This window comes from Magnolia sinica, chromosome 16 (assembly GCF_029962835.1).
Source record: "Magnolia sinica isolate HGM2019 chromosome 16, MsV1, whole genome shotgun sequence".
In the NCBI taxonomy this organism is placed as follows: domain Eukaryota; kingdom Viridiplantae; phylum Streptophyta; class Magnoliopsida; order Magnoliales; family Magnoliaceae; genus Magnolia; species Magnolia sinica.
The window spans coordinates 69,703,281-69,728,709 of record NC_080588.1 but is presented as its reverse complement, the minus strand read 5'-3'; the positions used below and the strand labels follow the sequence as shown (position 1 = coordinate 69,728,709).

General features: G+C 40.8%; 1 protein-coding gene across 1 annotated transcript; it reads left to right on the top strand.

Moving 5' to 3' along the window:
• The first annotated feature begins 769 nt into the window (after nucleotides 1–769).
• Nucleotides 770–22,930, top strand: LOC131228983 (uncharacterized). The gene is made up of 9 exons (XM_058224832.1): nucleotides 770–1,058; nucleotides 1,196–1,402; nucleotides 3,235–3,332; nucleotides 4,014–4,104; nucleotides 4,184–4,387; nucleotides 5,024–5,280; nucleotides 5,898–5,988; nucleotides 6,060–6,276; nucleotides 22,593–22,930. The coding sequence occupies exons 1-9, from the start codon at nucleotides 906–908 to the stop codon at nucleotides 22,805–22,807; spliced, it is 1,533 nt and encodes a 510-aa protein (XP_058080815.1). The 5' UTR covers nucleotides 770–905; the 3' UTR covers nucleotides 22,808–22,930.
• The last annotated feature ends 2,499 nt before the right edge of the window (nucleotides 22,931–25,429 follow it).

Below are 25,429 nucleotides of genomic sequence, written 5' to 3'. Positions count from 1 at the left end.
TAGGTGGGATGGAAGTGCAATTGATAAATTTCCAGGATTTCCATGGATTTTGAAATCCATTACGCACGTGGGCCCTGCATTGATGCATGTATTTATCCATGCCGTCCATCCATATTCACTGCCTATGCATAATGTTTTGATTATATATGTGGACAAGTGAATGACATCTGTTGTGAATTTGGTCCGTGGATTACAATTCCATGATCCACAAAACATGATTTTGCTTAATTGGGTGTTATCTAATAGCAAAAATTTTATCCAAACATGGGATTGGATGGCTACATAACCATGATATTTTCAGACACGTAATCATTGTTCAATAATGATGTTAATCCCATCTAATACAATTCAATACCATTCAAATCCATGGATCGACAATATTAATATGGACGGTTGGATTTAAATTACTCATAAAACCATTTATGCAATTTTTAAGTTTTTAAGTGCCAGCGTATCATCAATTACACTCTGCCAGAGTACCAAAGTTTTTCTACTCTCAACAGGGTAAAGTCTTCAGTGGGCCCGCTTCTACATTGAATCAGGTAGCCCAAACTTCTAAATTGAATACAAACCATTCGATTTATTCTAACCCTAAAATTTTGTAGAACAAATATAGACTAGTTTAATTCAGGATCATGAAATGATCTCACTATCCCCTACCAGATGAGTGGACCTGATCTCTGGCACGTGTGCGATGCAGGCATGTATCCGAGGTGATAACTGCTACCTGCATCCATCTCCCGCGAAATACAGTTCCCTCGTGCCACGAACCCCATCGGAAGATTTTCGTGCCAAACAAGGAAGAGAGGGAGAGTCCAAAGAAGAGATCCAGACATCCCATCTCAGCTTTCAGACTCCTTCCTTGTCTGACCGTAACCAAATTTCCAAAAATCTTCAGACGCTGTATGATGGAAGAAAACCCTCCTTCCCCTCCGAAGCAAGATCCAGTCCCAGCAGCCCCAAGATCGGGCTGGGGCGGTTGGGGAATCTCCTCTCTTTCTGTCTTCTCCGATCTCCAGAAAGCCGCTGCCGTTGCCGCTGAAGAGATCTCGCGAAACGTATTTACAGATCTGCCCTCCATTTCGGCTAGTTATTATGATCCCTTGCTTTCGATCGGTGCCTCTCATTTCGCCACAAATTGGAAGAATTTGCATTGTGATTGTTTGATTATTGGGTGTTTGTGTTTTCATTTTAGGCTGCCATCGTAGCTAAGAATGCGGCGAAGGGGATCGCAGAAATGCAGAATGTGGGTCCCGACTCGGAGCCTGCTAAGGGAGAGGGAGAGGGAGAGGTTGAGCAATCGTTGGTGGATGATGACGGAGTTGAGACCGATGAGGACAAGCTGCGGAAATCTGCGTTGGATAAATTGGAGAATGCGAGCGAGGATTCTGTACTGGGCCAGGCAAGCGGGTCCCGCAACTCAGATTGGTTATTATTATTATTATTTATTAATAGAGATTTGAAGTTCTTAGAGATAGTGCTTTTATGGGAATGGAACAATTCTTTTGTTACAGCGATATGTTGGGGGACCGCGGAAGCACAAGGAGATGAATCAAATAGAGAATTCTAATAGCACAATCAAGCACAATCACAAAGATTTCGAATTTAACGTGGAAAAACCCTTCTGGGAAAAAAACCACAGCACAAAGCGACAGATATCACTATGATAGCAGAAAATACAAAAGATCAAGAGAATACCCGATTCAAACAAGCCTCGAATCTCCTCTTACAAGCCCTTGAGAACCCTAGGAGTGAATTAGAAAGCTCTGAGATACACCCCAATCCTGATTACACCCCTATATATAGCCTTAGGAAGAATCACAATCGAAACCGCAGATACGCAAATCTGTGTAACTCTGTGCAATCCGTTCGATGGCACTTCGATAGGACTTTGATGGCATTGACAGACTGTCGATGGCATCGAACCCACTTTGATGGCATTGAACTAACACCAAAACACTCTAGCGATAAATCATGGATTTCGCGGATTTTTCTGATGGTATCGAGTAGGCATTCAATGTCAGCGAAACTAACTTCAATGGCATCGAGCAGGACACCAAAGTGTCCAGCCACCAACATGAGAAAATCCGGAATTTTCCAATGGCATCGAGTAGGACTTCGATGGCATAGAACTATCGGCATGTTGAATTACAGATTTAAGACATCAATCAACACGGTATTGGGTTTGTTTTGGTGTGTTTTTTCTTTATAGTCTGTGTTTGGATGTAGAATTTATTTAGATTGTTGGCAGTAAGTGGGTTAGTTTCAATTTGTTTTGTATGTTTTGAAAGTACCTTGGGTAGATGACTTTTCTTCTGCCAAATTGGTATTTCCTTCTGTTGAAGTGGAACTTGAATTGTTCGAACCTAGCTTACCTATAAAAAAAAGTAGTTTTTTGAATTGAATCAAATGTAATTCGGGGTTGAAAAGCTGAAATTTGATGACCCACCTTCTTAGTCTTCATTTTTCATGCCACCCCAAATGCTGGGAAAGCTTGAAACTGGCCCTATCAACATTGTTGATGAAATGCGGTTGTCAAATGAATCATCGCTTCCAGTTGGACATGGAAAGGGAAACAATTGATATGAAACTGAGAACCAACATGTCTATGGAAAATTATTGTAATAATTTCGAGATCAATGGTACATCCAAATACAGCCTTAATTTTGAAGTGTCTAATACAGAGCAATGGGCCACATTGTCTATTATTTTAAGTATATGGGATGATGGGGTTAGGCAGTGTCTGGATGCACTATTGAATTGAACTGCAATAATTAGTTTGATGGACTGGAAATGATATACTATAATTACCTTCGTATTCATGATAGAGAATTAAATCTCAAGTTGCCGTCACATTCCTTTCATGTCCAAATTGAAAGTAAAATAATTGCAATTTAGAGCCTACAACCTCAAAATGAACACTAGGAAGATGATTGCAATTTGGCGATTTCCGCATTATTGAGCTGATTAATGCAATTCAATTCAGTACTGCATCCAAATGCACCCTTGAGAAGTCATATAAGTTGCATCTCAGACATTATTTCGGGATATATTTACTGTCAAAAGATACAGTTGGTTGTTACTTGTTAGTACTGCTAGCATAATGTTGCATTAGAACCAAATAAGCTTTAGATATCTATTTTCTTTTTAAACTAGAGTTTCATACATTTGTTTGTTTGTTTTTTTTATTTTTTTATTTTTGGGTTAAGGATGTGTTGTCTTTGTTATGTGCAGGGTCTTAAGGCTCTTGATAATTCTGTGGAAAGTCTTGCTTCAGGAGCATGGCAAGCATTGGGTAGTGCTTGGAGGGGGGGTTCCAACTTCGTGCAGAAGTACGTATGCATGGATAACTGACTGGCTTTGTCATAGAAGTTTGTTGTTTGTTGTGGCTTGGAAAAGGATAAAAGAAATTATGTTTCGTGATGAAGATAATATTCCATCATTTAAGTGGGAGAAACAAAGTCATTCTATTAGAGCTGATAATGAATCAAAGCGCCGTTTCATGAGGCAATTACTAACTAAAGGGGGAAATAGTAATGCGTCATTGCAATGACAGAGAAAATATTGTGACATCCTGACAAGAGTGCTTCTATTTGAAACATCTATACTACAAGACAGAATAAGTGTAAAGAATTGTGGCATCAAGGGATGAGAAGAACTGATCATATCAATTCCATTGAAATCTTACTGGAACTAGATACTATATGTTACTTGGTTGAAACTGTAATTGTCTTTCTGTGACCACCAAGTCATTTAGATGAATGGCTTAAGTTTATCCTGCATATTTAATATTCACATAAGCTCTGTTGTGCTTGAGAGAACCATATCATGTAAGTTGATGCCAGTATCTGTGTATTTGAATGCCCCTTAAATTTCCCAGTGCTTTACAGAACATTGCCTGTGTTGTTTTGAACTTATGATCAGAATTCTATCTCATAGCAGGCATAATCTGATCTCTTTCTTTTGCTAATTGAATAAATGATTTGTAATTGCTATCATTTTTCTTTATTCAGGCTTGAGAACTCTGCTGTAAACCTTGCTGATTCTATTCAGCAGGGTGGTCTGCCTGTAAATGCTGGTTCTCTCGCTCCATCCCTAATAGAGGTACGAATGCCACTCATCATTTTCATTTTGTTTCTTGTGTAAGTATTGTGTGATACTTTTTTTTTTTTTTGGGTTACAGTCTGGGAAAGCATTTACAGCAAAGGGAATGCAAGTGCTTGAACTTGTAGGCAAGGAGACCATGGAGCTACTGATTTCAGAGACAGGTATTGAAGTAGAGAAGAATCCTAAGGAGGATAGTAAAGAAGCTGATGAAGAACAGTATCTTGAGGAGGTCACATTTGACCGATGCTTTTACATTTATGGAGGTCCAGAACAGCTGGAGGTGATATGCTTTCTTGGATGAATGATTTAAAAAAAGGCTGGCAATGGCATGGGCTGACCTGCTGGGTTTCTTTGCCTGACTCACCTAAGGGTGGCAAAGGGCTGGCTCTTTGGGCTAGGTCAGGGTCATCTTGAGCCCGACCCAATTAGTAATTGGGTCGAAAGGTTTGGCCCAGCTATTTAGTAACCAAGCCTTTAGTTTAAGGCCTGAATCTGCACCTAAACATCATAGATGGGCCTGTTCTTAGGCTTGGGTTGGGCGGGCCTCAATAAAAGATTTTTCAAAATTAGGCTTGTCCAGGTCATTTATTAGTTAGGCCTCAAAGATCAGGCCATATAAGACCTGCAGACCTCACAGTCCTGACCCAACCTGTATGTACCGGGACCTAAAACCCAATGGTCAGGCTGGCCCATTGTTGCGCCTATACCCACAGAGCATGGATTTTAGACATGTTGGTGAGGCCTGACTAATGGGCCAGGCCTGGGCCTGAATTTGTGCATCAGTGAATGAATTGTGTGGAGCTGCTGACTCTCCACCCCAATTTAGTTGTAAACAGGTTAAATGCCACCCTATACTTGCATGTTTAAAGTCTGAAGTTTTAATATTTGGGGTTTTTGAAACTGTGATGGATGGCAGGAACTGGAGGCACTGTCAAGCCACTATGCACTGCTGTGTAACCGGAGGAAAGCAAAACTATCATCTGAACAGAAGTCTTTCTATGACGGAAGGCTTAGACAGGTGCAGCAAATCTTCAGTTTGAGCACTGAAATTGAAGTGAATGGTGTAGATGCAGACAAAGGAAAGAATATCGAGACTGTAGAAGAGGGAAGTGGCAACGAGATGAAAATCATGCGTGACTCTAGTGTCAGTAAGGCTGCTGATATGGCTGCAGGGTAACGACATTTATTTGCCTCAGTTATTAATCATTTTGGTGTCCACATAGTTACTAATTTACATTATGTCCCTGTAAATATACATACATACATACATAATAGGAGTGGATCGGTGCCTTTGGAGGCACGCGATTTTCTGCCATACATGTGGCACACATGTATGATTATCTGAACTAGGGCATCCTTTGGGCTCTGATGTTGATTGTCCCATGTCAAAAAATTTGCTTTGATTGGAAATGGTCCTTTCCACCCTTGAATGGGAATCACTGTTGGTTTGTCTTATAGTAATCATTTGTATGCCACCATTTAAAAGACTAGGATTGCCCAAACATTGTGATTTTTGGACCATTGCCCATTCATTATTGGAAATAACAAATGGCTGGTTTTGATCCTGTCCATATATGCCAGATGTGCAGAATGACATGGAGGCAAGAAAATACCATCTCCTGAGGCACTGAATCTGCTCCATCCATCATACACAAATACAAGCATGCACTGTTTTAAACTTCATCTAGCTGAACATGTCATGAGGCAGTTTTTTATTATTTCGGATCTTCCAATCTTAGTGACTTCTTCTATCTGGTTGTGATCTTGATACAAAGATGTGACTTTTGCAGGTTTACAGCTGCGCTAGGCGGGCTTGCTGCAAATGAAATAATTCAACGGACTGCTGACAGACTTGAAACTATTCATTCAGAGGGAGTTCATGTATGTGGATGTCTTAAATTTTTTCCTTACTATGATTCTTTGTGGTACTTACCTTTACAGTTGTCTTGCAGAGACTCTCAGAGCTGTGTTGCTTTGCGGTTTCCCAACTTCTAATGCTTGGAAAATCTGTCATCTCTAGTGCAAACAAATTGCAGAATGAAGATGCTGAGGAGGATAGCATGAAAATTGACTGGCCTGAAGATCCTGTTTCAAAGGCTAAGATAATCAGAGCCAAGGCCCAATCCATGACTGGAGATGTTGAAGCAGTTTCCAACAGTTTTATCACTGGTAAATTCTTGGCATCCACTCATTGATCATGCCAATATTCATTTGCACTTCTATTAGATCCCTCCTTGGGAAAATCTGTCTATTTTTACAAGTAAAATAGGAAAAAAAAAAAAAAAACTTGTATTTGGTTTCCTGATATGCCAAACATAGGCCATAATTTCTGAAACCATTGCATGGCATCCAAGCAGCTCTTATAAGTCATTTCTGCATACATGCACCGAAGTTGCATAACTCTCCTAATCTCAAAGTTGCATTGAATTGATGTTGGGAGGTAGAATCATGCTAATTAAATCGACGTTGGCCAATCTCCCAATGTATTTCTTATCTCTGTTTTAGATTCCAGCATCTGTGATGATGAAATTTGAAAAGATTCAGGAGCAGTTTTTATGGGGATTTTCAGCAAATAAGAATTTTCATCTGGTTAAATCGGAGGATGTCTGCAAAGCAAAAGTGGCTGGCAGCTTGGGCATCAGCAAGGTTAGGGAGAAGAATGGGAGCTTGCTCAGCAAATGGTGGTGGTGATTTTGGAGAAAAGAGAGACACTTTGGCACAAAGTAATCATGGCATAGTATGGGGCAGAGAACAGGAGCTGGGATCCAGGCATTCAGCAGAGAAAGTAAGCGTCTAGAATGTGGAAAGATATTGTAGAACCTGGGGACTGATTGAAGCATGGGGTAGAACTTTGATGGAAGAGTTTAGATTCTCTGTCAATAAATGGAGAGTCTACCATATTTTGGGAAGACATCTGGGCTGGATGCTGTCTCCTTGCATCCTGATTCCCGTGGCTTTATAGATTGCTGTGGGGAAGAAACCTATCAGTTAAAGACCATGCAGAAATTGGAGGGGATGTCATTATGTGGAACATCGCCTTGAGAAGAAATCTAAGAAACAAGGAAACGAGGTCTGTCTGTCCCTTGTTATCCTTATTACACAAGGTCTCTCTATCCCCTTCAGAAGCTGATGAAAAAATCTGGATTTGGGAGAAATCTGGAATATTCAGGGGCAAGTCTTTCGCCAATTATCAAGAAGCACAGTCTGCTAAAAAGTCATGAAATTCCTCAGCCCCCTCAGGAGTTACATCTTTCATTTGATTAGCTATCAATAAGAAAATCCTGATGATGGATAAATTGAAAAGCTCGATCGCCATCCCTAACCGATGCATTATGTGTAAAAATGAAGAAGAAAGCACCACTCATCTTCTTCTCCACTGTCCAATAGCATCAGAAATGTGGAGTTCTCTCCTTGCGGTGTTTGGGATAGCTTGGGTCAGAAATATCTCTTTGGAAGAAGAATTTTTGAGCTGGAAAAGTTAGCTGGTTCAGGGAAAACAAAAGCAGCTATGGAAGCTTGTCCCGTTTGCAGTCTGTTGTGAATTGTGGAAAGAAAGGAACAATAGAATTTTCAGGGAATCCCAACCCAACGCTGCCCTCGATGACAAAAACAAAGGTTCAATCGTGTATTGGGAGTCACTCCCTCTGGAATGGATTGGATGACTGGGTGATGTATTATAGAAGGAATGTTGTTAGTTGCGGGGGTTAATGCTTGTGTCTTGGGTCAGGTCAGTCTTTGGTTAAACATTTCGTTTAAGCAAAGATCCTGGATCGTGCCCTGGTTGTCTTGCTGTTTGTATTTGTCTGCAAATGTGTTGGTTTTTCACTTAATGAAATTTATGTAATCCGCTCAAAAAAAAAAAAAAAAAAAAAGGAGGGAGGGAGGTGTTGGTAGATGGTTGTGGCCGAAGGATGAGTTGTTCGCCCACCCCATGTTGAGGGACAACAATAAAATTGTACTGGTGTTGGACTGGCCCTGTTGATGTTTAAGATCAGTGGCCTTAAAGTCTTTTGCCAGGATTTAAGTGCTTTTATGTTTTGAAAATCTTGGCCCTATCCCCTTGGAATTCTTTTCTACTGTGCTTTGGCTGAGAACACTGTTTCTTACCAATCTCATTACTTTTAGAAGGGTGTATTATCCTGTTAGAAGCTGTATCATTAATCGTCACTTCTTTCTGTTTCAAAACTAGCCTAGTTCTATTCTCTTATAAGTCTAATTTTGGTTGCCGTAGAAGAGTTGGGCTTTCTGCCCCTAATCAATATTGGGAACATGTTAGGACTTGAAACATTCCTAATATTGATTTGGGATGGAAAAGGTGAAGTGGCATCCTGCATAATGCATTTTTGAAATCTTCCCTACCTAAAACACACAACAGAATGGTTGGTTTTTCACTATGCTGAAATATTTACTTTGCGAGTGATAGGGGTACGACCAAATGCACCCCAGTTGATAATGGTCCAATTGGATTGTTTCTTGAATTCTGTAGGATTCAATCTGGCAGTGTGCTTGACATTTTTAAGATTTTTGATGTCTCAACTTCAATATGAAAGTCACAAATGCTGATTACACTGTACGGATCTTCCAACAGAAATAGAAGGCAGCACTCCAGAAATTTTAAAAACCCGACTATGAATGAGAAGGTGATACTTGTACACACCAAGGCCTGACCAATTAAAAGTTTAGATCTTTGTTGCCAAGGAGTAGGATTAACTTGTCGATTGCAATCAACCTACGCAATGGATTATTAGATAGTGCTTGATTGTAATCAACCTATGTAATAGTCTATTGCATCACACCTGTCGAAGTTTTGGGCTCTCATTGCTGGTCAGAAGCCCAAATAAAGAAGTGTTGCGTCAAGTTGGCAACTGACATCGAACTTTTGCTAAAACTTGCATCATGAATGTGGACAATATAATTCACTTGAGAGAGTGGAATGGTAGAACATGATCCATGTAGCCAGGGTGTAGGATCAAGAAAGAGGAAAGGAAAAGATACGAATTGTCAGTGATCGAAATACATATTGTCAAGACCATATTTATATCATGGCGTCACAGTCGCAGGGGTTTTACCATGACTTGGCTTTCTTGAAACTTGTACATAAGTTGTTGAGTATTCTAGAAGGTAGTGGAGTTGTGTAGAGATTCCTAGAAGATTCTAGAAATCTTTAGGTGTGTCTTGAGCTAGATTTATGTGAAATTCTCTAGAACTGTTCTAGAGTCTTCCTGGCCATTGGATGCGTGTTGCTTGGCACAATCTTGGCCTTAGATTAGAACGTCTAAATTTCCAACTCATTGAGGAGTTGTAAGCCTTGTTGTCTGTAATGCATTACAAGTTCCTCTTCTCCTTTTCGTGTTCCCTTAGCAATATCTTGTATTTTCACTATGGTCCTAGTGGTGCAAGTGGTAGAGGGTTGACTTGAGTAGCGTTGGAGCATTGCATGAGCACTGCATGGACGCTGGAGGTAAGGGATTAGCAAGTCAGTGACAATGGACTGGGGTCATTAATTGGTGCCTTATTAATTCGATGGTTTCCCTTATTTCCTTTATGATGGAGAGCTTTTTCGCATATTCTATGAGTCATCAATAAATAATAGGGAAAGTTTATACCTCATAATAACTATCTTTTACTCCTAGTGTTGAGAAAGATTTTGTTAATATTCTCATTGAGACAATATTTACAGTTTTGCTATTATATTCATATAGTTAGAGAATTGCTTTTAGAATCCCAAACGTTCTCATAGTTTGAGAACGAATTCAATAACTGGTGCATGCTTGTTCACGATGAATCTTCAACATGCATGGCTGCAGTAAAAATGCCACGAAGAAAGATGAGAGTCTTCAACCTACTTCAACACAGAATAATCAGGTTTCATGTCTCCTGTGAGTGAATCAAGCATTGGGTAATTGAAAACCTTCAAAAATTGGTGATCCGCGAGTGATTCAGCAAGGATCAGACGAATTCCTTCGGCCTGTGGCAGGAATGGAAATGAAATTCACATAAAAAAAATAAAAATCAATTATAGACTCTTAATTAAAGCAAAATAAATGCTAAGGGGCTGTTTGAATACTCGAACAACCAGTTAAGTTAAAAAAATTAATCAGTTACAATAGGGGTCTCTGCTAGAGCTAGATCTCTTATCATCGATTGGGTCTCATCCTCCAACCTAGTGGGGGATCGTTGTATTGATTTTCTAGCTTAGTTGTGGGTCGCCTCCTTGGTGCCCCTCCCTCGTTTCCCTTTCAGTTTTTTTTTTTTTAATTATTATTTATTATTATTATTAATAAAGTGAACTTATTTCTCAAAAGAAGAAGAAGAAGAAGAAGCAATTAACCATATTTGGTTAATCAGTGGAAATTGGAAAAGTTTTTTCCTTGGTTAATGTTTTAACCCATGAAAGCCAATTTTGTTAAATATTTTATTCCTACATGTTATTTATTTATTTGTAACCAGTTCTTTCTATATACCCTAACACCATCATCATCTTTCGAGCAAGGGAGATTATATGCCAACTGCCAGTCAATGACTGGATTTTGGTATATCTCTCTTACTGGCAACCAGCTGGACATTTGGGCGCCCGGTGATTGTACAACCAGCATTTGGATCAGATCTACTCTCTCTCGTTTTCTCTAATAATTGTCGTCTAACATCCAATGACCAATGATTGTAGTACGACCATCCATGTGTCCACTAGCTACCAGGGCTGGACAGGGAAGAACATTAGGATGGTGCTGATGATGACAACGATAACGAACATGATGGTTGTGTTGGTGATGATGATGATGATGAGGGAAATGATGACGAAAATAATGATGATTGTGAGTTCAATATTGTTGCAGATTAATAGACTGTCCGCCAAACTGAGGTCAAATTGTGAATACGATAAAACTCAACAGTCGACTGCTATTTTTTAAAATTGTTCCTTTTTTAAAAATCCACAATAATCCTTACCATATGTTATTTCTAATTCTAACAATCTATTTCAACAAACTATTGAAAATGAAAAAGTATTCGTTAATCTCGTTGCAACCATATATTCCTTCGACGAATTGATTACAAGTCACTCGAACCATAGCAGAATTACATGATCTTTAGCTTGCTGAAAAGCTAACATAATGGGTTCAATGGTAGGCAAACCGTGCTTGAACATTGAGGTCTTGAGTTTGAGCCAGAAAAAGGGACCAATTGCATGTTGTTCCGACATCGTTTGATACCCTTGTAGTTTGAGATGGAAGAAGAGAAGAAAGGAAGAAAGATGAGAGGAAGAAGAAGAGGAGTGGAGAGAGCATATAAAGCTCCACACGCCCCACCTTTCTTTTATTATAAAATAGGGCAATAACTAATTACAAGGAAATTACACTTATAGCCCTCATGGTAAAAGATAAAATAAATTAATGACTAATGGGCCTAAGGACTTTAACCAAAACACATAACTAAGGCCCAACACAGACCCAAACTTACATGGACCACAGGAGAGACTGGGGGGACCACGTGTGGCCATAACACATCAACACTCTCCTCAAGTTGGAGCATAAATACCATGAGTGTGCAACTTGGCATAGAATTTGTCTAGATGAGCCCGACTTCAAGCCTTCGTGACCGTGTCTGCCACTTGATCTTGGGACTTGACAAATGAAGTGCATATTCTTTATTAGCAATTTTTTCCTTGACGAAGTGACAATCAACTTCAATGTGATTAGTTCTTTTGTGACAAGCTAGATTGTAGGCGACGTGAGATGCTGCTTGATTATCGCTAGTGTTCGACGTATTGGCATCGCTACAAGTTTTGCTGGCTACAGATATAGAAACAATATCGATATCCACCAATAATATATCACTGATTCTTTATGAAATATGAGATTGTTGACTTAGATTTGTATGTGAAGGAGTACGAAATTATGGTGTGCGGCCACACCATGAAAAGATTTGAGATCCTAATGGAAAATTTGTAATTTGTCATCATCATCTAAGCCTTATCCCAACTAATTGGGGTCGGCTACATGAATCCTTTTTCGCCATTCTACTATATCAAGGGCCATAACTTTAGTTAGACCATAGGGCATCTAGTCTTTTCTTAATACCTCCACCATCTACTTTTGGGTCTTCCCCTTGCGCTTTTATGGCTTTAACTTGTACCAACTCACTCGATCTAACTGGCTCCATTCTTGGCCTTTGTTGCACATAACCAAATATTTAAGTCTACTTTCACTCATCTTAGTGTACATATTGGTGCTACTTCTAACTTCCCTCAAATGCATTCATCTACACTCCATCTCAACATCCCCATTTCAGCTTTACTCATCCTATAGACATTTTTTTTTAAAAAGTAACGGCTTTCATTGAAGGAGGAAAAAAAGAGACAGTGACTGCCGAGATGGCAGAAAGGGAAGGAAAAAAAAAGAGAGAAAAGAAACAGACTACTGTCCTAGGATCATAAAAATGAAATCCTTAAGGGAAGAGATATTAGCAGCCCATTCAAAAATTAAATTCTTCGCCCTGGATTCCACTACTTCAGCCGAAGACTGAGAGTTGTTGAAGCATCTGTTGTTCCTCTCACTCTAGACCGCCCACCAGATTGCTATGAATGCCATTCTCCAAACACGCGATCTGATTTTCCCCAGCTTACAGCAATGCCAGAGAGACAGTAGCTGACAAGCAGAGGCTGGCACACACCGCTGACATTAAATCTAGACCAAAAATCTGTCCAAATCTGGGATATAAATGGATAGTGAACTAGGAGATGGTTGACAGATTCCTCGTTATCCATACAACAGAGACAAATATTTGGAAGCTGCATGCCTTTCTTTTTCAAGTTGTTGATCGTTAGAATCTGGTTTTTAGACGCTAGCCATGAGAAGTAGATGAACTTGGGGGTAACAAGGTACTTCCAAATGAAAGGAGAGGCGAAAGAAAAGTGAGAAGGAGCTGGGGCAGTTGCTGCATACAGAGATTTGACCGAGAATCGAGAATTTTTGTCCCTCTTCCAGATGATTCTGTCTTGCTCCATCTGGATCGGATTAACACTAGAGAGGCACCCAAGTAACCCGGCATATTCATTGACATGCCTTTCGTTAAGATTCCTGGGACAGGAAATGTCCCAAACAATACCTGCGTTGGATAGGGAATAAAAACTGGCGATAGGAGCATCGTTAATGACAGCAAGGCGATGTATATTTGGGAATTTGTCCTTCAGTCTCAAGTCTCCCAACCAGCAGTCCTCCCAGAAACGAATTATTACACCATTCCCTAGATCGAAACCCACATTTTCCACAACAGGCCTTTTGGCTTGAAGGATGCCTCTCCAAATATGTGAAGCTTTGTAAGCAGTGGAATCCTTTGTCCACCAACCCCCCTATGAGGACCCATGTTTACCTTTGATGATTTTGCTCCATAGAGCCTCCGGTTCCAAGGCCAGCCTCCACGGCCATTTCCCAAGAAGGGCCTGATTCATGACTTTCAGATTTTTGATACTCGCTCCTCCCCGATAGTGGTTGCGCACCTCTTTCCAATCCAGGAGGTGAAATTTGTTCTAATTGTCCTTGCCGCACCATAGAAAATCTCGTCTCAACTTGTCGATCTGGCGCAGGATAGGATTCAGGCATCGGATCTGGGACATGAAATAGATTGAGATGTTGGAAAGGGCGGCTTTAATAAGGGTGAGCCTCCCTCCCATAGATAGGTATCTGCATTTCCAAGTAGCCAACATTTTTTGAAAAATTTCCACCACTTTATCCCACATAGATAATGGTGGGGAACCCAAAGCAAGCGGCAACCCCACAAAAGACATCGGAAATGAAGCGGATTTACATCCCAAGGAGTTAACGAAAATTGACAGATCGTGGTCCGATAAATTCACCCCAAAAACCTTTGACTTAGACATGTTAATTCTCAAACCTGAAACAGCCTCAAAGCACCTTAGAGTTGTTTGAAGGTTGAAGATATGATCGGAGTCTGCTTCAATCATGATCAGAGTGTCATCTACGAATTGGATATGGGTAATTGGCATGGGGATACCAGGCATTGAGATCCCACGATAAAGATCTGCGCTTTGGCCCTTTAGCAACATTTGAGAGAGGGCCTCTCCAATTAAGAGAAAAAGGAGAGGAGAGAGGGGGTCTCCCTGGCGAAGGCCTCTGCTGCTGGAGAAGAAACCTTTCGGCACACCATTGAGAAGGACTGAGAATCGAGCCGACTCAATGTAGGATTTGATCCAGGTCCTCCATTTATCTCCAAACCCCATTCGAAGAAGCATATAGTGTAAAAAACCCCAGTCGACGTGGTTGTACGCCTTCTCAATGTCGAGCTTACAGAAGATGCTTTTCTTCCCCGATCTGTGGCAAGAATGAAGAACTTCATTAGCTCTCAGGGCTCCATCAATAGTTTGTCTTCCCCTTATAAATGCGTTCTGATACTTGGAAATCAGGCTCCCCATAATGACGAAAGCCTAGTGGACAAAATTTTGGCCAGAATTTTGTACGGGCTTCCTATCAAACTGATGGGTCTAATTCCAAAAAAGTAGCGCCGGCAACTTTGGGAGTAAGGGTAATGAAAGAGGCTCCAATACCTTTAGAAATCCTTCCCCGATTATGGAATTCCATAAGGAAATTCATAACATTTGTACGAACTGTGTCCCAAAAGCATTGGAAAAACATGATTGGAAAACTATCAGGACCCGGGAATTTGTCTCCTTCCAACACATCGATTGCTGCTTTTGCTTCCTCTTTCGAGAAAGGGCCTTCTAACGCATCCGCTTCCGAACTTATGAGAGAGGAAAGGGATGCCATCCAGACTAGGTCTGGACCATCCTTCAGAGGAGAGGAGAGCTTTGAAATGGGCCATTGCCGCGTCAGATATCTCATCTCTCTCATCTAGCCGCCTCCCCTCCACTGAGATGGTATGGATGGCCTTGGCTTGAGTCCTCATACTAGCTAATCTGTGAAAATACTTAGTGTTCTTATCTCCCTCCGATATCCATCTAGACCTTGATTTTAGCCTCCAGGAATGTTTGTCTTCGAGAGCTCTGGACAACGAGGATTGAATTATGTAGATGCGCCTGGACAGAACTGCATTTGAGAGATCTTTACCTTCAACAGTTGCGTCGATTTGATGAAGTTCAGAGAATAAAGCTTCGGTCTCGAGCTCCCTTTTCAGAAATTCTGCTTCCTTCCAATCTTTGATCTTTTCTTTAAGAGATCTGAGTTTGCAGAGCAGTCTGTGACCTACAAAACCAGTCACCTAGAAAGAGGGCCACCACTCCATCACTTTCTGCTTAAAGCCATTGATACAGAGCCAAGCGGAGTGAATTTGAAAGGCTTGGGTCCCCAATTAACAGCGGGCACCAAGAGGAGAATTGGGCAGTGATTGGATGTCGTTCGCGGAAGGGCAAGCTGATGCATTGAGGGAAATTCCTCAATCCAGTTTGAAGATACAAGGAATCTGTCTAGCCTCGATTGAATCTGAGATTTACGACCATTAGTCCATGTAAATTTAGCACCGGACAAAGGGAGATCAACTAGCTCTTGCTCCCACATTGAAATCACCTACAACACAACATGGACCTGAGAAAGACTGTTTGATAGCTGTCAGCTCATCCCAAAAGCTTTTCTTGTGAGCATTGTCATTAGGACCATAGACAGAGATTATAATGCAACGAAAAGATGCAGACTTATCTTGAAGGACGACCGCTTTTGAAAAGTTCCCGGACAAGGAATACTGGATGTCCCACTTGGAGGATCTCCAAGCGATTAAGATGCCTCTCGAAGATCCTGTGGCGTCTAAAGACACGAACTCAGCGTCGTGAAAACCCCATAGCGTAGCCAGAAGGCTGGCGGAAAAGGAAGAAACTTTTGTTTCCTGGAAACAGATTACATCTGGGTTCTTTCTCCTGACTGATCGCTTGATCAGACCCCGCTTTTGATTGGAGCCTACACCCCTGACATTCCATGATAAGATAATCATTGGGAAACTAGGCTGCCCCGAGTACCCTTTCGTTTGTTTCTCATAGCGGAAGTGGAAGCTGAAATTGGAGAAGGCCGAAGTTTGAGGAGCTCACGATTACTGGCAGACTGGTTGATTGATCGGAGTCTTTGATGGAGGAAGAGGTCTTCCCCTATTTTTAATGAATTGGAAAAGTTCGGTGTAGTCTTCAGCTCTATTACCAAAAGACAGACCCAGAGAGCGACCAACACTGCCTACAGTATCCCTTATCCATTTTTTGTTTCGGATTTTTTCGAATATTTCATCTCAGCCTGTGTCTTCCGATGGCCCCGCGACCCAGACGTCTCGATGCTGCTGAGGGAGCTTCGCTCACATTTGAAGCGGCTCAGCCATTCGGACTTCACTTGGTATCTCTTCTTGAAAGAGGGTTATGGGGCCCAGGTCTGCCCAATCTCTACTCAGGGATGCAGAGGAAACAGGAGAGGATGCGACAGAAGAAGCAGAGTGGGATTCGGATATATCAGATTTTTTGATAAATCGCCTTTAGACATATCGTCGACTAGCGCAGGATAATGGGTTGCACGGGAGGGAGGGTTGGGGTCGAGGAGGAAAGGTCAGGATCAATTAGCGGCTTGTAGAGTATTGGGTCTGAAGGTTAGGAGAGAGTTGGGTACAAGGTGGATAGGGATAGGATCGGATATACGGATGGATCCCCATTTGTGAGGGGTTAGTCGGATACGGGTCGAAAACGGGCCCGGTTCAACTGACCCCACATCGACTAAAGAGGTCAGCCTGGGGGAGCACGCACAGTCGTCAGTAGGAAAGGATCGGCGATCGTTGATTTGGCAAGAGGGGGACACGCGTCGTGATCCCGAAGCTGACACTACTCCGTCGCAGCTGGCGTCCTTGGTGATATGATACGGGAGGCGATGTGGCTGCACCAGAGACGTCCGGAGAGGAGAAAGCGCCTCCCTCCTTCTCGACTCTCCCGCCTGGAGGACACGTGTAGAAATCTCATTGGCGAGCGAGAACTCACTGCCGACTCCTAAAATACCGTCTGACCGGCGTGACGTGCACGTAGAGGGAATAGTGTCATGTCTCCCCTGCGAAAGCTGAGCACTGTCTTGCTCGGTGATAGCAGCAGTTGGCGATGTAGATTGATGGACGGGTGGTCCGCTGGAGCAAGGCTCCTGTACACCACCTTCCCTCAAGCTCCTCTGTGGCTGCCTCTGATGTGGAGATGCAATTTCCTTAGATCTCCAGACGTCTCCCCATCTAGGTTGGAAAGAATCCGGATGTTCTCTTTGAACCCGAAGTAAGATTTTCCGGTTGTCTGCGTTGATGTGGATGTGGGCCGGGAGGGGGGAACCTTTTTTTCTTCTCACCTGAGCTCTGATCATCCCCAGCTCCACCTCCTGCTGCGTCTTTGAGTCGATTTCTAGGATAAAGCCTAGGCAAGAAGTTGCTTTAATGAGGAACTCATCGTACCAACACTCCATAGGGATGTCCCATATGTGGACCCAGATATTTTCCTTGCCGAACATAGAAAATTCTTCCCTTGCTACGATTTTTTCTACCGGACCTGAAGCATGCAACTGTCCCGCCATTGTTAACATCTCAGGGTTTAGGCCTGGGCAAACTCTGACCCAAAGGGTGTTATACCCTAAAGGTATAATATCAGAGTTTCCATATTGGAAACTAGTAGTATCTCTGATCCAAGCTCTCACCTCCGATATGGAAGCACCTTCCCGTGTTAAGATCACCACAGATTTTGCTAACTCAGCTATATTTTTGTCGAAAATCACTTGTTCTACTGTTACTGTATACTCCGATGAGCCTTCTATGCCTTCGCTGGGGGGTGGGTTTGATCGGTTCTTCATGGGGGAATCCACTCTTTGATCGACTAGAATGACGTCCTTGGGGTCAAGGATAAGAGCATCTCTATAAGAGAGGTCTCTTGACCGAGCATGAGGCGGGTTGACTGTATTTGATGGGTTGGAGGGAAGGTGAGAAGGTTTAGAGAAGCGGGGGGAGGTTCGTTTTTTGATAGGGAAGGAAGTTGAGGTTTCTGGTCCGAAATGAGCTCGTTGAACCAACATTTTTTTTTCCCCCGTAGCTGACTCCGTGCAACATGGCCACCGCCCTGGCCAATTCAACTTCACTACCCATTTGTACTAGAGCAAAACCACGATATGCTCCACTCTCTATCTTTAGGCATGACGACATCCATAACTGCTCCCGCCCTCCCAAAGATTTTTTCGAGGTTAATGGGATACCATGCATGAGGATGGCCTCTAACATATAGAGTAGGATAAGAGGTGTATTTGCTGCGACTTCCTCCCAGCAAGGCTCGATTCTTTCTTCTTGATTCCACTGAAATCCATTCCCTGTCATCTTTGCCTGGGTCTCCTACACTTGCTATTCCTTTCCCCTTTTCTCTGTTAAGAATCCGATCATATTTCGTAGAGGCGTTGCCTCCACTCCCGATTCCGGGTGTCAGGATTGCGTCTTTCTCAGATCGTCTCATCGTCTCAGAATTCTTATACGCAGAGGCGGGTGGGGAAGAAGAGGAATTGGCGGGCTTTGCAATGGAAGCGTGTATCCTATGGACATATTTTTCCTTAAACCACCCAACATTGTCCCATAAATCATGGTTGTTCTTATGGCCATCCTATAAAATTTCCTTTTAGTTTGAGGAGCGGTACATGATGATCACATAAAACTTCAAAGGCATATCTCCATTTTTCCACCTTGCTTGAATTCTATGGGCAACAACATTCTCAATCTCTTCGCTCATGAATTATCAACCCAAGATATCGAAAGTGCTAATTTTGGGAAACTTCTTGGTCAATAGTCTTTACTAATTCCTTGTTTCTATTCCTATTGGTACTAAAATTGCACTTTATATACTCTATTTTAGTCCAACTAATTATAAATCCTTTAGATTTTAAAGCAACCCTCCATAAATCTAACTTTGTGTTTATGCCTTCCCCCGTCTTGTCAATGAAAACTGCGTCATTGGCAAACAACATATACCATGGGATCTCTTCCTTCAAATGCCTTGTTAATTCGTTCATAACCAATGTGAAAAGATACTGGCTCAATGCCGACCCTTGGTGCAAGCTTACCGTGAATGGGAACTTACCTGTCTCTCCGCTAGTGGTCCTCACATTTGTTACTACTTCCTCTTACATTTCCTTAATCATGTTAATATATCCTCTTGAAACTCCTTTCTTTCCCAACACCCACCAAATTAACTCTTTAGAGACCCTATTATAAGCTTTGTCTTAGTCAATAAAGACCATGTGGAGATCCTCCTCTTCCTATATTATTCTATTAATTGGCTAAGTAGGAAAATAGACCTCCTTGGCATGAAACTAAACTTATTTTGATAAATTCGTCTCATACATTAGTCTTTGCTCAATCACTTGTTCCTAATGTTTCTAAGCACTCATTAGTTTAATCCCACAATGGTGCAGCTCCATACGTCTCCTTATTCTTATAAATAGGTACCATGGTCCTTTTCCTCCATTTGTCTAGCATTTTATTTGATCTTACAATCCTGTTGAACAACTTTGTCAATCAAAATAACCCAACATCTCCTATACACTTCCAAACCTCTATTGATATACCATATGGTCCAAAGGCCTTTTTTGTTTTCATCTTTCTCAAAGCTTTCTTCACTATAGATATCCCAGTCCTACGAAAGTATTTGTGGATCCCGACATTGTTTGAGTTTATGGTTCCTTCTATCTCTATTCTCTTAGAGTGATTGCCATTTAACACTCTTAAAAAAACAGATTGTCATTTAACAAGTTCTGAAAATAGCTTCTCCATGTTTCATTGATTTTATTGTCCTTGACTAGTACCCTTCGTTCATCGCTCATGATGTTTTAATGTGATCAAGGTCCCTATTCTTTTTCTCTCTCATTTTTGCAAGTTTGAAGACATCTTTTTCACCTTTTCTAATATTAGAGTTGCTACTTTCTTAGCAATCTTTTTGGCATTTCTATATTGTTCAAAATTTTCATTGGTTCAAGTCCTTGTACACTTTTTCTTTCTTTCTTCTTCTTCTTCTTCTTCTTCCTTTGGGTTAGCTTGTTAGTACACACTCCACTGTTAGCCAACCCCACTAGGGAATCGATGCCAAGACCTCAGTGTTGAAACGAGGGTACCTTCACTCAGTCTACCACTTGATCTATGGATCATGGTTCTCTTTGATTGACTGGCTTGTATATAATTCACTTTTGAAAAATGTTCATCTATCTTTTTAAAGTTGTGTTTGCTAGAGCTAGATTGTATGTTATAGTGAAATCAAAGATAGCTTCCCCCATCTCATTTCTTTTCCCAAAACGATATCAAAACGATATCATCCATGTACCCTCTCACATCCTCTACTTTCTTTTCCTACACGACCATTTAAGTCTCTTCTCACAAATATCCTTTCCCCATTAAGAATTTCTTGCATTAATCCATCCATATCCTCTTAGAATTCTCTTCATTCTATCCTCTAACCCTACTTGCGGCGATTATATGCACTAATAACAGCGGTGATTATATGCACTAATGGCATTATCTAATCTCCTAACATAAGTTTTATTAATAAAATTCTATCACTTAATCTCTTAATATCTACAACTTTATTCTTTAAATATATATCTACCACTATCCCTTGCCCATTTCTTTTATTGTCCTTCGACTCCTTTCCCATATTACCCGAGCTCTTATCCATCAATTTCACTAGTTTTAGCCCTTTTCCACTTTCTCCTGAATGTAAAAAATAGCCACAGAAATCATACATGATCGAGAGAAACTATCACTACTCGAAGACGCACCTTGGTCTCATTATATCTACCAACTCCATATTCTTACCTGTCAATATTCCCATTTTCCATATGGCAAAGACGAACTTATTCTCCTGGACTATCTTCTTTACCTGCATGCGTCCAGAATGGCACGGGAACCCTTGCCTACTTTCGCAGAAACTAGGCGTTGTTGTGGCGTGTTGCTTTGCTTCTAGGGGACTCGTTATTATATATAAATATATTGGCAATATTGTAAATGTTCTCTCTATGGGTATATTTTAGAAAGACGTAAGGGTATTGTTTGATAGGGAATTAATTTTCCTTGTAGTTTATTGGTGAGACTCACAATAAATGTGAAAAAGGCCTTCTTTCAGAAGTAAAATTCGGAAAAGCCTTTCTTTGATTAAGCCACTCATTAATGACCCTAACCCATACTTTAAATACAGGGCCTGGGAATGCGTTTTCCATCATCTCGAGAAATCCCGGCTCTTTCTTCTTATGCCAGGTTTGAGTTTTCAATTAGACAGATCTTGAGGTGTGTACGAGTGTCCCCTCCCATTCATTCGAATCGGGGTTGCAAGTTGCAAGTTGCAACATCTCTAGTGTAATGCATTATGTTTTCATTGATCTAGCAATGTAATTTGACGTTGTTGCTTCATATCTAGGGGTGGCAATGAGGCAGGTATGCTCAACAGGTATTTGAGCTCAGCCCATAGGTTGGGTATGGGTGATGGTGTGGGTTTGGGTATTAATTCGTACCCGATTAATAATTGGGTTGGGTGTGGGTATTCCACTGTCCATACCCATACTCAGCCTGAACCCGATTGTATTATGTATTATATGTTTAAATTGTATGTCTGACCAATATCCCAATTAATTTACAACAATAGTTACTAATTAGTAATAATATTAGCGCTCCAATTCTCAAAACTATTGAAAAAAGATGATGAGTCCTCTACGAAGTTGTAGGATTAGTTTATTGTAGACACTGTGTGTGTGTGTGCAGTATGTTTTCCATCCAACCTGTCCAAGAGGGCCACTCCATCATGAAAGTGGGCTGCTCCAGAGTTCATGCCGATCCCACCATCATGTGGACCACCGAGTGAGTTTGGAGGTTTTTTGGGTGATGGCCTATTGCTTTCTATGGTGTGGCCGATCCAGGGCACCCAATATCATGGTGGAGCTTACTTGATGCTTGGGTTAGATGGCTTACACACACCATAGTGGGCCCCTCACACAAAGTGCCTAGAAAGGAAATTGGAGAGCGGAAGAGAAATGCTTTGATACTGTAGTGAAGTGTGGTGGTCTGATGGTTGTTAGTTGTTACCCAACAGTAGTTGCCGTGATGGTGGTATTAGTCGGTACCAATCAACCTTTTTTTTTTTTTTTTTTTTTTTTTGAAAATTTTCAAATTATAAATGGGTTCCTGGCAACCCTAATGGGATGGGCATGGGTGCCCATTTCAGGCTCAACATGAGTATGGATGTGGGTATCGGTGTGGATACCTTGCCTAACTTATCTAAAGCTGGTACTGGCGCTTTGGAAATGCACCAGTTGCATGGCCATGGCTTACCAAAGAAATCCATGTGTGGAAAATGTCGGCCACTGAATGGATGGCTTGATGCAAATACATCCTGCATAGATATGAACATTTTGAAGCGATTTTGGTTTTCTAATGATTTTATCATTTGTTTTTTTCCTTGATGATATTGTATTTGACATCGTAGTTCTCCGTCCATTGTCCAGGTATTTCGGATGTAGTTGAGGCCTATCTAGCGGCCATGAAAGGCGCTTCTGCTGATGCCCATAATGGCCTTCCAGAACAGGCTTCAATCCAAGAGAAAGCCAATGCTATTTCCGATCACCTCCACACTGACCGAACCACTGGCCTGGACAAAATACAGGATGGGCTCCAGTACTTGGCATCTGTACTTGTTTCTACTTCCATTCCCACAGTTTGAAACTTGGTAAAATATACTACCGCCCTTCATTCTTATAAAAATCTTTTCAGATAAATGATACTTTGTACATATATTACCCTTCTTCATCTTTGTGAATTCCAGTTAGGTTAGTAACTTCATGCATGGGTCTCTCCAAGGGTTGCAGTATACCTTTTTTTTTTTTTTTTTTTTTACTGATTTTCAGTCTATGGCGACATTTATATGGATATTGAATTTGTGCTCGCTGCAGATAGCTGTCTGTAGATATTGATTTTCAGTCTGATGCTCTTGATACTTGGTTGCGGGCCAGCTGTTTAGGAAATGAGTATTTGATTCAAGGCCCAAGTGCATATTTTCTGGGGTTGGGCATCGATAGAAAATTTCTCGAAATCTTGCATGGGCCCCATCCAGCTTACTGTTCAGCTTTCAAAATCGAGACCCCTCTGTTACAAGCTTGAGCCCGAATTTACAGACCAGGATCCAAAACCTGATGGGCCAGCCTGCCCCATTGCCACCATCTTTATTGGCTTTTCGGGGCAGCGGCACACATGGCAAGTGGCACATTTGTGTGAGATCTGGGCCATTCATGAGGCGGAGTCCATCAGGAACATGCTCTCACCAAACTGGATTGCATCTGTGTTCTTTCATCATCATTGACATGAAGGTGTGCGGTCTACCTCAGATGAGTGGAGTGTATTGAGTTTTTGAGACAGGGCATGTACAAGGTAGGCTCCACCTGATGAGTGGCGGCACGAGCTTGTGCAAAACACCACAAATTCAGAATCACATTCCATATAGCAGGTTGGCAATTTTATTCGCGAGGGCTTTATTCGACTGCGTTTGATTGCAACGGTTGTCCCCATCAAATGGGCCCATGTCAAAGACGTGCCCACAACCAACCCATTTGATAGATCTGGTCCACTTGTCATTGGCGTGCTTTAGTAAAAAATATGGCCTGTAGGGTAATCCTAACCGCTGGATTTGAGTATTAGATGTGGGTTGTTGCTCGAAACCTTATCTATGGGTGCATTTTTTATTTTTATTTTTCCAGTTAGGATGATGAAGTGGGTCCAGATGTTGTGTCCGAGTAGGTTGGGTGAGTTGAAATTTGGGGGCATTATAACGGCACTAAGCACCCCATCACATCGTTGGGGGTGCAATAATAGCCATTATGGTCCTATAGTCGTTGACAGGCAGATGTGACACATTGCAATCGCCATTATTTTGGTCCTTTGTGGCCATAATATTTACTTATTAACTTTAAAAACTTTGATACTCTGGTAGTGTGATGGATGGTACGCAGGTGCCGAGAAATTGCACCAGTGGATTATAATAATTCAGACCACCATGTCGGTGGTAGCTGTGCCATCATTATGATTTTACAATATTTGTTTAAACACGTAGGGTTATTTGTTTCTTCATTTACCATAGTAAATTTAAGCAAATAGGTAATTATTATTTACAAGGTGAAATTTATGTTAATTGGGGTTTTGATGTTAACAGTCACAAAAATCAAAATGAGAAAGAACACTTTGATACTCTAGACTTTTATCAGCTTATTTTAGGGCAGGAGACCAAAATATAAGGCAAATCCAAAGCACATGTGGACCACACTACACATTATAGGGGAATTGAACGCCTACTGTTGAAAACTTCTTGGGGGTTATAAAATTTTTGGATCCAACAAATATGTGTTTATGATTCATTCATATCCACGTGACCTTGTGAACGGGTTGGATGACAGATACACATTATCGTGGGCTCCATACCAATTTTTTTCTTTTGTTGGTGAATGTTATTATCCAGTTTTCTGTGTTGTGATCAAATTTAGCTTATAGTCCACCTCATTTTTGAGCTCATGCCATAAAATGAGCTGGTAAAAGGAATGGACAATATAGAGCAAACACATATATTACAGTGTTATATTGCTAATGGATGCGATACAATTCCATTTCTCAAGACCTATTTACATGGTGAATTCCATCTCTCTCCAAACAAATAGAGATTAAAAATAATTATTATCCATTTATAGTATTTACTAGGGTAAAGGGTTAAATAAATAGGCCATAAATCCATAGTCAAATAAACACAAATGTAAAAGAATTTGTAATTATTATAATTTAGAATCATATTATGTTGAAAGTCTCATATCTAAACACTTATGTCAAAATATTTTTCATGTTGATTTAACATATAAATAATGCAAAATTATAATTATTAAGATTTTACATGCCTATTCAAATAAAAAAATCACTAAAATTATCTATGTTTTTTCTAAAAATAGCTATTGTAATTGTCACTTAAGAGATAAGTAAAGAAATTTATAATCATTATATATATATTTTTCAATTAGAATATCGTAAAATTTTTGAATCCAAACTAATACAATTTAACATTGAAGTTACCCCAAGATAAGGCAATCCCAGGAGAAATGCAAATGTTTATGGAAATAGATAAATAAGATTTAATCCATATGGCATGAGGAAACAAATAAATAAAATTTAATCTGGATCATCTGCTTGCCACAAATATGATACTCTTGTTTTCTTGGATCCTGATTGGTCCACACTATTATTGAACCTGAACGTTGTCAGCACCACTGCATTAAATACAGTGTGTAATGATATGGCTCAATTAAATTGT